Genomic DNA, 14,607 nt, shown 5'->3' with positions numbered 1-14,607 from the left:
TAATATATATGCATGTGAGCATCCTCAAGCAACACGCAAATAAAATTAATCATCGTCATTAATTATATATATTTCAAAATGAATTGTCTCTTGAATTTTTTTGGCCAATAACTTATCTCATATTACTTTACATATCAACATGTTTAATATTTGAGACCATATTTAAATTGTATCTTTAATTTAATGCTGCCTCATATGTTGACATGATTATTATTTAATAACCATAAGATAAGTCCGAATCTTACCATTCATTTGTGAAGAAGAATTATATTTTAAACACTGATTGAAAAATTAATAAGGGTGAAATTATTTGCTGGCCATAAATATTGACATTATTGTTAGATTTTACACAAACCTTTTACATATAAGAAGTTATTGCAATTGGCAAAAAAAAAAAAAGAAGTTATTGCAAACTTTTAACAAAATTATGGTAACTATAAATTTGCAAAAATAATTATACTTCAATAATTAATTAATTTTAATGTATGATAAAATTTTAATTTCAAAAACTAATATGTTTTTTAAGATTTTTGAACTTTAGTTTTCTTAATTTTTCCCCTAAAAACACAGCTTACCATTTTTGGGTGATCTAGTGTCATGTCAATATCTTTCTATTATTCATATATCTCTCATCAATTATTTTCTGTTCTCTGTAATTCTCTATTATTTGCTGTCTACTTTCTCTCTCTGGATGTATTGTATATTTTACATTAAAACAAAACGGATCGAGCGCCTTAATGCAGGAGATATAAAGAACATATGCAAGTAGAGAGAAAGAAGACAATTTTGCAGCGTATAGAGAGATGGAATAAGATAATAATTATTGTTAAGTTTATAAATAAATAGAGAGAACAACATGCATCTTCATTATAAACTAATCGTATCAAGAAATTATAATATAAAAGAAGCAGGTATCTGTCTTTTCTGTTTTGTCAAATTCTGGGGATGGAATGTTTCTGCTTTCAAATGATCATAATGTTTGTGTATTTGTCAAGTTGCAAATAATTCAATTACATTATCAACTTGCGTGATGAGAACCGCTTTCCAAGCATGAAATTCTTCATAATTAATGGTTTTTCAGTATATAAACAAAAACTAAATATGGATATTTTATTAAATTTAATATTATTACTTAATAAATAACGAATTTATATTCAAACTAACAATTATCTGTTCAGTATAATTTTTAAAATAAAAATAAAAATCAAAGTTTAAATGCAACTACATATATGGTCAAATCAAGTGAAAAAGAAAAATCTCATTCGATCACTCACTTGCTCTCTTTAAATTCTTCCTTCATTTTTTTTATGGGTTAATTTCTTCCTTCTTATTATTTTCTTTTACATCATTCATCTCTCACTAGTTGTACTTTACAACTTTTAAATACACACATGCACACACATACTAGATTTTCATGCATGTATACCGTTATAATAGTTCATCTAAATAATGCTTAAAAATACCAACTCAAGTTGGTGAGTGATAGAGATTTTTGTCACTTAAACAGATGATTTGGACTTTGGAGATCAAATTTCAACTCTTGTATGTATAGCAACCTGATTGAAAAAAATCTATTATTTACTCTCAATATTACCGCAGAAGAGATTAGACTTATTATCTGAAAAAATAATAAAACGATGACTTCTAACATGATGTGAAATTATTTTAATTTATACGTGGCTATAAAAAAAGTTTTACTTTTGTCCTTGTTCGGAGAAACCAGAGGATCTGAGTATACATAACAATAATAAAAATCAAACAATTAATTAAACCCAGTGCAAATTCGTCAATCACACGCCTTTATAAATTTGTCAGCTTTAGAAAATAATAATATTAATCCACTAAGGCACCTCTCTTTTTATAATATTTTTGAAAAAAAAACTCAAAATAAAAGAAGAAAACGATTAGTATGATGTATGCTGGTAGGTATTAGGTAATATGAAATGTCGAAGTCTCAAAGAGATTAATTTATGTGCTTGCTGTGGTATTTAACTAGTGATTAACGTAGAAACTGGCTGTCGTGTAAGGCTTAATTATTGAGAAATACTCAATTGTCATGGGATTATTGAACATATGAGATTTAGTCACATAATTGCTTATCTGTACAGAAACGAACAATATTATTATTATTATTAGGTCGTATAATAATATAATTTTCTGAATGAAAATAGCAAGAGGACCCCCAACTGCCAATTAGTGTTCTCTGAACATTTATAACTAAATAATTGACACCTCTTTGTAATATATATTCATATTTAAGTCATCTTTCTTCACTAAGTTTGAGTCCTCTGCGGCCACCTTACATCTTAGTAGGTTAAGACACTTTTAGGACGCACATTAGTAGTTAATTTTATAATCCATCATGACACTATCTACCCGCAAGAAATGCAGGGAATTAATTAATTTGATTAGCTATGCGTATTGTAGAAACTGTGACCTTAAAAATATTAATTATTTTTTAAAAATATAAATATATTAGTTATTATTACATTTAGAGGATTTACGAAGAAAGGTACGTGCCTTTAAGTTTTATGAAAGTTGTTATTATATTCTGGTGAAATTTTCTTATAACTTGATAATAATTCCCCCCTACTACTGTATATAACACTGAGATAGCTAGCTAGGAGTCAACAAGTGGAGTTATATTTGAAGTGCACGTCGATTATAGACAATATTTTCTAAGGCGATTCCCTGATGAATAATCTTTTAATTTGGTGTGCCATCTGTCTCTTCTGTACGCATGTACCTACACTGACCCCAATTCTAAAAGTGTCTATTAGATTATTAGATTCTTATATTTGGGCAGAACATGATAAAAGAATGTACTTGTATTAGGATTCATGCACATCTCACTCCAAATAATGTGTGTTGGAGAATTCAAAAAAAAATGTAACTGATCTAGTAAAATTAACCTCTCGAATTTTCATTCATATCTTTGTTTTTTGGCCTTTTAATCTTTCTCTGAATAACTTATATGAAATTACTTTTGTAATTGTAAGAGATTTGAAATGGGTTTTTAATTAACATGATCAGTTCCATATATTCTTCAACCCGAAAAAGAGAGGGGGGAAAATGCAAGGTACAGTACCAAACACCGACTGCCTTCACCCTCCTCACAAATTAAAATGATTCCCCAAACCCACCCAGCGAAATTCCCTCCAAAACATACTTGATATGGAGGCTTCCAAATTCCCAGCCTTATAGAGTCCTTTGCTCAAACTCATCTCACATCAATCTAGTTTTACCTGCAGCTAAGTTTGAGCTGCCATGGAACAAGGTCAATGTTGGGTTTGGACCAAGAGAAAGCACTCATCTTTGAGCTCTTATAATGCTCTTGCTTCACCGAGTCACAACTTCACCTATGGCGATTCATGGGAAGAACAAGCTTTCGCAGAAGATGAGCGTCTTGGTGGGTGTATTTGGCCTCCAAGATCATACTCTTGCAGCTTTTGCAGCAGAGAGTTCAGGTCAGCCCAAGCTCTAGGAGGCCACATGAATGTTCACAGAAGAGATAGAGCTAGGCTAAAGCAACCCCCAAGTCCACAAAAACAAGATGAAACCAGTCTTGAATATCAAAATTCTCTCACATCTACTTCTTTGGCTTATTCCAACGCTAACCCTAATTCTGATCATCATCCCGAGGCTAAATTAGCCCCTCCATCTTTGATTCAAGAGAATTCCGCCCCACCATATGATTCTTGTATTTCATGGTCAAACTTTGCTGAACGAAAATTATATTCTCGAAAGGTCGATCTTATTGGATCTGGGGATGAGAAGATGTCCGAGATAGTAGGCACTGATTGTAATAAGGAAGAAGCTGATATTATGAGCTGCAAGAGGAGAAGAATAACAGATGATTCATCATCAATTCCATTCTCCTCAAAATCAATTCCAGTTGTTAATCGGCACGATCATATCAAGTCTCAGATGTTCGAGTTTATTAGTCCTAGTTCCAGTGAAGAACTAGATCTGGAGCTAAGGCTTGGTCACAGTCCTCCCAAGGTATAGTATATACCTCTTACAATCATGTATTCAATTTTGTTTCTTTTCTTCTTTCTCTTCTTCTTCTTAATTTTATACATCAAACGAAGACTTCCTTCATGTTTGACCATGGGATCTCCTGAAACTGGTACTGAAGTTGCAGCGTCTGATGATTTATTATATCACAATTATAGACAAAGATTGTAAACTTCGTCTTCCTAGACAGAAAAAAGCATTGTTTTGATTATTATAACGAATATAAGGAATGGATTGCTGAAATTGATGAGTCCAGCTTCAATCCTTAGTAGGATTATGTCAAAATGAGTTCCTCATGATATATTATGGCATGTCTCAACGCCTCCAAAAAGGTTTTAACTTCTGACTACTATTAACAAAACAGACATTCTAACCTCTTCCATAAAATTTAGTGCATGTATTGACAGTAAGAATTTTGAGTTATGTTCAAATCTAAGTTGCTTCCCTTTCCTCCTACCGTTTTCCTCAGTAATCTTAGATATACGAGTATGATCTCAGTTTCATCATTAAAGAGGCTTTTCTTGAATTGCTTTTAATTAGTTTGAAGCTCAAAGCTAAGTTTTAGAGGGTGCATACATTACATCGACATTTTTTACCTTTATCATTAAATATGCCTTTCCAATATCTTCTTGAGCACAAACGTTTCTTGTGCAAATCTTATCTATATGGGCAACAGTTATTAAAGACTGAACTTTAAAACCACATGTCTTGAGCATACTGCATGGCTGAGATGGGTTTTAATGTTTGTTTAGTTTAACTTTTTAACTATTGATGAGATTGGGTTAATGATTTGGGGTTTAAGGGTTAAAGAAAGTGAGTCTTTTAAAAACTGCTTGGAATATTGTGAGCTCTTTTTGATTCAGAAGCTCACTGACATTCTATCAGAGACAGGTAAACTGACCCATAAAACATACTGATATTGAGCTTTTCAAAAGCCATATAAAGTCAGATACGTCCCAACATTGATCCACTTTTCTTTTGTTTTTATTATATATCACCCACCAGATCTGTTGCTTAGCTAGCTAGTAAAATCCCTTCCACATAAATCCACATGCTTGCTTTCTCTCTCTCCACTTTATTTTTAATCTTCCTCTTATCTCCTCTCTGCCAAATGCCTCCAAAATTTGCCACACCTGCCCTGCAATCAATTATTGAAAAAGTAACTATGATACCAGAGATTATAATCATAAGAGAATATTATGCCCTCAAGATTCGTACGCCCTAATTAAACAATTTTGATTAATTTGTTCTTCTAGAGATTCGTACAGCAAGCCACTCGATGACAACCCTAAAATTATTGAAAATAAAAAAGGCCAGCTTCACTATCCTACTACTCTAGTCTTTAATCTACTTTACATGAACTTTAATTTAATTCGTTATAGTCTTAATTTTATTGGTTTTAAGTAATTATATATGCACCAGCTATATTTGTTGTCTAAACACATCAGATAGTTCCATTAATTAGCAATTTTTCATAGAGTTGGGTCTAATGAGAACATTGATGTCTGACATTTAGAAAGATAAATAACAAAATTGAAACCAATAAAAATTAGGATTCAAAAGTTGGCAGAAACTGCACATGGAAGAAACTGTCGTTTCTCTACTTGAACTGGGAAGGAGTTATGTACGATAGGATAAATTATATTTATACCCGAACGATATGTCTTTTAAATTATATCTATATAGACACAGATCTCTTTTATAACAGAAATATGAAGTATTCAAGTTCAAAACATCCTAAAAAGTTTTTTATTTAAAATATAAATTTATATATTACTCAAACTTAATTATACTTCGAGATGATTTATTATGAGTTAAAGTTAATAAATTTAATTTTCTATAATAGTGATATGTTACATATTTATTTAATTACTTAGTTCTTGCGTAGGATCAAATTTTGTGGTTATGCATTGATGAACTTCTATAATTTTCCCTACAAGAGAGTGAGTAAGAGGAAGGTATGGGATCATATTATGATTCTCACGGGCCTGCATGGGAAGTATTGCTGAACAGTGAGCAGCATTCTGGTAATTTCAAAAATGGAATTGATTATTACAGAATACTTAACAACGTTTTGAAAGGGAAATTGCAGAGCATATGTTGGGGTGTGTGATTATACTCTCTCTCTCTCTACACACACACGCACACACACAGCCTTGACAACTAAGAGCATATTTGCATGGGAACAAGTTCCTCATTCACGAGATCACTCAACTCTTTTGACATATACCAAATAGTCTCTCTCTCTATATATATGTGTGTTTGTGCGCGTGTTTATATGTGTGTGTGTGTGTGTGTGTGTGTGCAGACACAAATAACTGGAGAATAATCTGATACGTTGATCTCTCGGATTCTCTTTTTCTTGATATGATGAGCAGTTATATGTTAAATAATTGTTTGAGTACAGTTCCTAGGGATGCATGCTCCTGTTTTGATGCATATGCAAATCCTATATCAGCTTCTTTAAAAGAAACTTACGGCCAAAAACCTCCAACAAGAAAATTATCTCATGCTCAACGGCTAGGTATTAGCTCCTGTCTTTAATATAAAAACTACTTAATTATTTTGAACAGATAAAAAAAATTAGTTAAGTTAGTAATTTATCATAAATGTGAATTAATTTTCTAAAAGTGCCCCCTTTTTAATCAGGACTACCATTAGATAGAAACTTTTAGTCTATATAATTAATAAGAATACTTTGAAGATTAGATTACAAATATAGTAGACAAAATATATTGATATCTTATATTTAAAACCAAATCAAATTCTCAACTAAATTCTTATATTAAGGATTGAAATATATATATCGATACATATCAAGAGCCTGTAACCTCCCTTAAATGAGAGGTTATGCGTTCTTTTCTTTCTTTTTTTTGGGTACCAAAAGAAGTTTTGGGCTCTAACTTCAATGTGGTGGGTGTGTCTCTTTTATTTCCTATAAGAAAAGGTTAGGTTAGGGGTAAAATTTTACGTGTGTGTGTGTCTCGATCCATATACATAGTCTATTATATCGTTTATTTGAACGTACGCTATCTTCAATTTTTCATATTAATTATATAGATTGTTTTTCCCAAAGGATCAACTTAAACTTGACATTCATCTCATTAATTTATCTAGTGAGATAAATCAGTCGTATTAACTTCTTAACACATGTTCTCTTCATTTGTTAAGAGAAAATGTTTTGTGTGCAAAAATATTTTCTTAGGTCTCCCCAGTCCCAACCATGAGATATCATCTTTTGCAACGATGTCCCTGCGGACACATTTTCCCGTACATATACTTTGGAATTATTTTGCAAAACGAAATTTTCTATATATATGATCAAGTTTTACGAATATAGACATTATTAATATAGTCATTTAATGAAGAATACTTATTGATTAATAAATAAAAACATTATTATGTAATATATACACATAATATAATTGGGGGACAAAGAAATGTAAGTAAACACCTATAATAGAAGAAGATATCATGAAGCTCCGTTTTAAAATATTATTTCTCATATAAATCCACTTTATCGTTACGTTATTTATCTTCCTCCTATATTACCATTCACCAAATGCGATATCATTTTTGCCTTTATAAATTTCAACTTAACATATATAGTTTAAAAATTTCGACTTCAACATTTTCCAAATATCTTGTGTTTAAATAAATAAACACTCGGAAAAAATTTAGCCTACTGATTTTCGGCTCAAATTTTACATTTGATTGTTGATTGAGCGTAGAAATTATACCTTCAAAATTATACGGGCAAAATCTTAATCTATATTAACGGACAAAATAACTCAAAGACTTCATTATTGAAAAAACAATATGTACGGTTAATGTTGCTCGGTTATCTGTTTAAAAAAAAAATCAGTTAATGTTATAAGAGAATACAACTATATAACATATATTTATTAGTTCTTCGAATATATCATATGTAATAATCAATATATCAAATTATCAATATATATTTAATACTATAGAAATTCACACTATAAACAAGATATAAAATGGGCCCAAAGTTTCTTGGGTGGTGCTGGGCCAAATGTTTTCTCATAGATAGCATAAAGTTTTGTGGAGGCATTGCCTTTAGGCCTACCATAAGGTTGGGTTTAGGGCTACTTTGTTTAAGATTAAAAAAAAAAAACGAATTTTTGTTAGGTTAAATACAAGACAGTCGTTGGAAGAAACTTAAGCTAAACATCTCATCAAAAAAAGAAATTTCCCAACACATCCCTTGTGCTTAAGGTTTTCTCAATAACCTGCTCATATTTGGCTTAATTAAAATTAATTTTTAAAAAATCTTAAACGAAATGGCATTTAATCCCACATCAGTGAAAATGGTGCATACGTGAGTGCGATAATAAGTTTATCCCATCACTTGAGCTCCACATTAAGTGTTTTTTTTTTTTCCAATTTGGTATTGGCCCCCAGAAAAACTCTATATATCACATAGAATTTTAGAAATGAGATAGGTTGTTCAAAGTTTATAAATTGCGCGGCTTTTATTATTACAATTTCTTTTATATTGATTATTACATGACTAAAAAATTTTAATTAAACAGATTGATTAACCCAAAGTGTATCCATTTGGCATGATTTTCCTGTAAAAGCAATTCCATTAATAATTAAAAAAGAAGCTTCGCATAGGTACAATAGTAAGTTTTGTAATTTTATAGATAAAAATTAATGGCAGTGATCTCTTCAGTGTGGCAGGAGTCCAAAAATTTCCAACGTCAATATTTTTTTTTCAAAATTGGCTGATCACATCCATTAATTTTTTTGTCGTTTAATTTTCTGGCTGCCAAAAGTATCAGCTCACCGCCTTTTTGTTTTAATAATCATATAATACTCCATATTGTTAAATATTAATTCGAGTATTGTAAGATTCTAACTAAAAATAATTCTTTTCATTATATCCAAAAATAACGTTGTGAGTGAAAGCCTTTAAGGTTATGCTCCTTTAGGACCTCAATATAAAACACAAATTGCAAAAGGTTAATAATATTCAATTCATTTTTTTATAAATGTTTTTATTAATTATATTGTAAAGAGAGATAAGAAAAGATTGAACGAAATTAAGATAGATTTTTATTTTAATTTGGGGATATTAATTTTAGAAAGTAGTTGTAATATTTTATATTTTTAATGATAAAATTTGCTTTTAACTAATTTCTTAATTTGGGTAACGGAGTTAAAAATATTTTATATCAAGGATAAGAGGGAGTATACATACAGTAATTAATTATCCAGCTACAGCCAACTAGCTAGCGAGTTTCTGCGACTAAAAGGCAGAGAAAAAAGATTAGTTCTTTTTTAAGGGAAAAAAAACATTTATCCTTTTTCCATTCTTTCTACCAGAATAGTTCCAAAAGATATAATCATTTTGATTAAAATACTCTTATATTTGTGACATTTGATATTGCAGTCAAATAACAAATAAAAAGTAAATTAATATTTCAATTGACAGCTACAAGTTCTCAAGGACATGAGTATTAACAATGCAATATATAGAATACGTTCTTGAAAGTATAAAAGGTATCATTAGGAGGTGGGGTGGTGGATCAATAATTAATTCATGAGTTTTTAACTCTTCAAGTTAACTTTTAACCCCTAATGGAAAATATTATTTAGCTTTTCACCGAGCCTAAAGCATCACAACATAAAAATTCTTATTTACTCTTATTGTACTTTTCTAGGCAGTCTAAAGCAAGATGTCTTGTAGCATGACTGAATGAACACAAACCAAATGCAAAACTATTACTTTATCAAGTTACTTTCCTACCAAATTGATCCAATATGGCTTTCGAAGTTTTTATCCCCAATTAATCTAATCAATTAAGAGAATGATTTAGGTCAATCTTAAATGGAATGGATAAGTTCGAATGAAATTATTTGAAATTAATTTTGGGAAAATTTCACTGTAGGACCGCAGAAGACAATTAATCTCAAAGAGCCCCCAAAACTTTCTGAAATCTCACTGCAGGACCAAGGGGCCAATCTGATATTAATTCCACAAACGAAATGACGCCACTGCCCCTAGTAGAAACTTATTTCCTTGAGGGAACAAGTGCGGGAGAGCGCATTTGCAAGGGGAACTAGCCAATTTGCAGAATAAATACATATATTCACATGTGGAATCAGTCCGTTCACATGTGGACTGGTTCAGCTGAAGCATGTGTCCATGAGGGAACAAGTGCGGGAGAGCGCATTTGCAAGGGGAACTAGCCAATTTACAGAATAAATACATATATTCACACGTGGAATCAGTCCGTTCACATGTAGACTAGTTCACCTGATGCATGCGTCCGTGAGGGAACAAGTGCGGGAGAGCGCATTTGCAAGGAGAACTAGCCAATTTGCAGAATAAATACATATATTCACACGTGGAATCAGTCCGTTCACATGTGAACTGGTTCACCTAAAGCATGTGTCCGTGAGGGAACAAGTGCGGGAGATCGCATTTGCATGGGGAACTAGCCAATTTGCAGAAGAAATACATATATTCACACGTGGAATCAGTCCGTTCACATGTGGACTGGTTCACCTGATGCTAAGGGTAGTGGCGTCATTTCATTTGTGGAATTAATATCAGATTGGCCCCTTGGTCCTGCAATGAGGTTTCAGAAAGTTTTGGGGGCTTTTTAAGATTAATTGTCTTGTGCGGTCCTACAGTGAAATTTTCCCATTAATTTTTTAAAAATATTCTTACTACTTAATACAAGGTTTCTACACTTCAAGACTCGTACAAGCGGCCGTACGTAGGCCTTTACCATTGTTTCTAATCTCTCATTTATATATATCATCCTCATCATCAAAACAGATAAACCTGATTGACCCGAGTTTTGTCTTTTGGGAAAAAAAAAAAAATCAATTGTTTTCTCATTTTGCCTCAGTTCCTCTTGCTAGCTACTTCTGCTATTGTTAGGAAAGAAAAAAGATGGAATTTAACCGTCAAAGTACAAAGAAGTTATCTGAGCAGGTAAGATGGAGCCCGGAAGAATCTGGAGCCAGATCTTATACTTGTGCCTTCTGCAAGAGAGGATTCTCAAATGCTCAAGCCCTAGGAGGTCACATGAACATCCACAGAAGAGATAGAGCAAAGCTCAAACAATCATCTGAAGAAAACTTGCTTTCTCTGGACATCTCAATCAAGAACCCTAGTACTTGTACTTCTGATGATGATCAGCCTCCTCCTCCTCCTCCTTACAAGCCTTCTAATTCAGAAGAGAAGGTTTTGTTTCAGTGGGATTCTGGTGAGGATATAAAATTACGACACTAGCAATAATCACAAATTCACAGGTAATTAATAGTATTGATGCTTCTACTTCTGCAGAAACACTTCCTAATAATCCCTTTTTTGCTGGGAATAACGAGGAGAACAGTGAACTAGATCTTGAGCTTCGGTTAGGTCATCAACCGCATGAGGCCTCAACTTTGAACACCAGAGAATTTTTTTAAGAGCCTGATGCTTCATGGACGAAGTCATATATATTATTTATAGTAAGTACCTGAAACTTTGCGTTATCTATATACATATACAAGTATAATTCGTTACGTTGTTGAGTCATATTGGCGCTTCTTAGATGTTATGTGTGTGTTGGTGGGGATTCCAGTTTGAATTCTTGAAGAGGTTATTGGTTTTTTTCATACCTATACCTCTTCTTCCCACCTTTCACATAGGATTGGGTCATAATTATAAGAGTGCTGTTAGTTCCATAATGGCACAGATAAGAATTGTTAAATTTTGTATGTTCCTTTCTTATGGCTATGCAGTTGAAGACATGTGATCGTTATTTGTTTATGTTTCGGAAACATTTTTGGACTTTAATTACTATCAAAGATGTAAGTATAAATATAAATATATATATATGAAGTTATTGTTTTGGTATGTATCCATCATCTGAAGCTTTCTGCTCCGTATATTATGGCAGAATATACGACTTATAGCAGACATTACATGAGCAAATTATAATTCCTATATTTCGTAATGTAAGTAGACGTTATTGTTTCTTTCTCCTCTCAGTTTATTTGAAGCTGAATACTTTTGTTCCAAAATACTCTCACTTTTCAAATTTATTTGAAGTTGAAGAGTTAATTAATTTAGCTGTAAGATAGTCTACCACAGAGACAATATTAACCATATTTCCTAAAGCATTAAAGTGACACAATTCTTAAAAGGAAATGAAAAAAAAAAATCATATATATTTTCACTGTCAATTGTTCTTACAGCCACATCTTGCACTACGAGGGGGAGAGTATATGACTTTAATATAACTTCGGAAATAATAATCAGAAGAAGTATATTTATAACTAGAATTTTGATTTAGGTGTTATGTGGCCATAAACATAAAGGAGGATATTTGGTGAATAGAAATAGATATAGAATGGAGATTTGTTGTGGAAAGAAATATTTAATTAGATCAACCTGCGTTAGTTATTGTAGAAGGCGCATTGATTGCTTAAAATAAAGACAAAATTTTAAATACGAATATATATATGTATATGTATTTATGTATGTATGAATGCAAGAAATATTTCTGGGAGAGTTAGATCTAATAATACTAATGTTGGATGTTTCAAGCCAACAGGGCGCATGATTGAGCAAGCTACATTGCTATGACAGGGGTGTGAACTCTTGTTTACTAGTAATTAATTTACTAATTAAGCTTTATTTTTTCAAAATGAAAATTGAAAAGGACCTATAGAGAGAGAGTGTGTTCGGTCCAATTGCTTTGAGCGCGTTAATTCGGAGAATTAAAAACAAATTATGAATTATTATTTGAATTGAATCCATTTTTAGGATTTGAAGAATTTGGTGTCATGCAAGCTGGACTGAATGCGATAGAATGGAATATTGGGGTAAATAATAATTAGCACTTTGATCAGTAGAAACCAAATGCTGCCTTTGATCCTTAATATAAGAGCTAATTATGTATTTAATTTGCTTTTAAATATAATATCTCAATTCATTTTGTCTCTTATATTTATCTATTCTGCTCCCAAGTAATTTCCATTAAAGAATTCCAACTCATGTAATTAACAAATATATTTTAAAAAAGATCATACATATTTATTATAATTGAATATTATCGAGCTCTTCTATTAAAAACCGTAACTCATAGAATGATAGATGAGGGTGGAGTTCACACATGGCAACTTGCGTTGGGCAGAGCTCTGATTGTACTGACTTTTGTGCTCTCCTTCGTTGAAATGGTCCTCACCAAACTCAGTTCCTATATGCGCGCAGAGTTGTAATTTGCCAACACTAAGACCCTAGCTGTTTGTGTGAAAGAATTATTTGGTCACTGATGAGAGATTACCTTACTAGGTATGAAGTATAAAGACAGTTTGATTTCCCATCCAACTCAACAATTTGCCTTCCCCTGGGGCTCCAAAGGAAAATCTTTGTTTCCTCCTCATCCTCTATTAATTTATATATATATATATATATATATATATATATCAAACAAAAATCATCTCAGCATTTCATTTTTTTTTTCACACAGCAAATATGCTTTTAAAACCTACCTATTTTTTAGATGGAGCAGGGTTTGGCGTATATAGAGAAAAATTGTTTTGAAAAGGTTTATGGCCAAAGAAATATAGTTGCTTCAGTTGGGGCTTTGCTGGGGATTGGGTCTTCATCATGAAACATGAGAAAATGAGAAAGATGGAGCACGAGATTGCGCTAAAGAATTATGTGCCATAATTATAAAGATTGATAAATAATAATATACTCCTCCGGTCCTTAATATAAGACCCATTTAACTAATTTGATTAGATTAAAGAAGTTAGGTAAGTTAGTTAATTATAAAAAAAGTGACACATTTTTCCTAAAACACCATAATCATCTTTCTTAATACCCCCTCTTCCTCTTTTACTTGATTATGGTTGAGGGAGTATTCATAGGGGTAATTTAGAGAAAATTGATAAATATGAGAAAGGACTCTTATATTTAGGACCAAAACCAACTCAAGAATTGGGTCCTATATTAAGGACCGGAGGAGTATTACATTAACAAATACACACACATGCTTTTCTACACATAGTATAAAATTTATTAAGAAAAACGTGAAACTCATAATTATCGACAATATAATTAATTTCAAATTTTATACAAAAAAGGATACACCAGCGCTGTAGTTTTGTATGATCTCATAATAAGTGAATAGTATTGACCTGTTATTGATTATTTCTGGCACGAGAGTTTTGTCATTGTATATTGTGGAACTTTTTAATAATTACTCCTCCGGTCTTTAATATAAGACCTATTTAACTAATTTGATTAGATTAAGGAAATTAGGTAAGTTAATTAATTATAAAAAATGTGATACATTTTTCCTAAAACATTATAATCATCTTTTTTAATACCTTCTTTCGCTCTTCTACTTGATTATGGTTGAGGGAGTATCCATAAGGGTAATTTAGAGAAAATTGATAAATATGATAAATGAGTCTTATATTTAGGATCAAAACCAACTTAACAATTGAGTCTTATATTAAGAACTGGAGGAGTATTATATTGCTTATATATGAAAATGCACATTAATTTTTCCTATTCTTATTAACACTATGTGAAGTGTAGGCCCATGTGGT

At 31.6% G+C, this 14,607-nt stretch overlaps 2 protein-coding genes across 2 annotated transcripts; both read left to right on the top strand.

The window, feature by feature from the left end:
• Positions 1–3,267: 3,267 nt before the first annotated feature.
• On the top strand, positions 3,268–4,008 carry LOC114742637 (transcriptional regulator SUPERMAN-like). Its single transcript, XM_028930856.1, has one exon. The coding sequence runs from the start codon at positions 3,268–3,270 to the stop codon at positions 4,006–4,008; it is 741 nt and encodes a 246-aa protein (XP_028786689.1).
• A 6,940-nt stretch (positions 4,009–10,948) lies between these two features.
• Positions 10,949–11,469, top strand: LOC114742639 (transcriptional regulator TAC1-like). The gene is made up of 2 exons (XM_028930859.1): positions 10,949–11,264; positions 11,345–11,469. Exons 1-2 carry the CDS (start codon positions 10,949–10,951, stop codon positions 11,467–11,469), a joined length of 441 nt encoding a protein of 146 aa, XP_028786692.1.
• The last annotated feature ends 3,138 nt before the right edge of the window (positions 11,470–14,607 follow it).

The sequence above is a fragment of the Neltuma alba genome, unplaced genomic scaffold, assembly GCF_004799145.2.
Source record: "Neltuma alba isolate B1F8T4 unplaced genomic scaffold, ASM479914v2 tig00003839_pilon, whole genome shotgun sequence".
Classification (NCBI taxonomy): domain Eukaryota; kingdom Viridiplantae; phylum Streptophyta; class Magnoliopsida; order Fabales; family Fabaceae; genus Neltuma; species Neltuma alba.
Note: the sequence above shows the minus strand (reverse complement) of the source record. Positions and strands in the feature narration are given on the sequence as shown.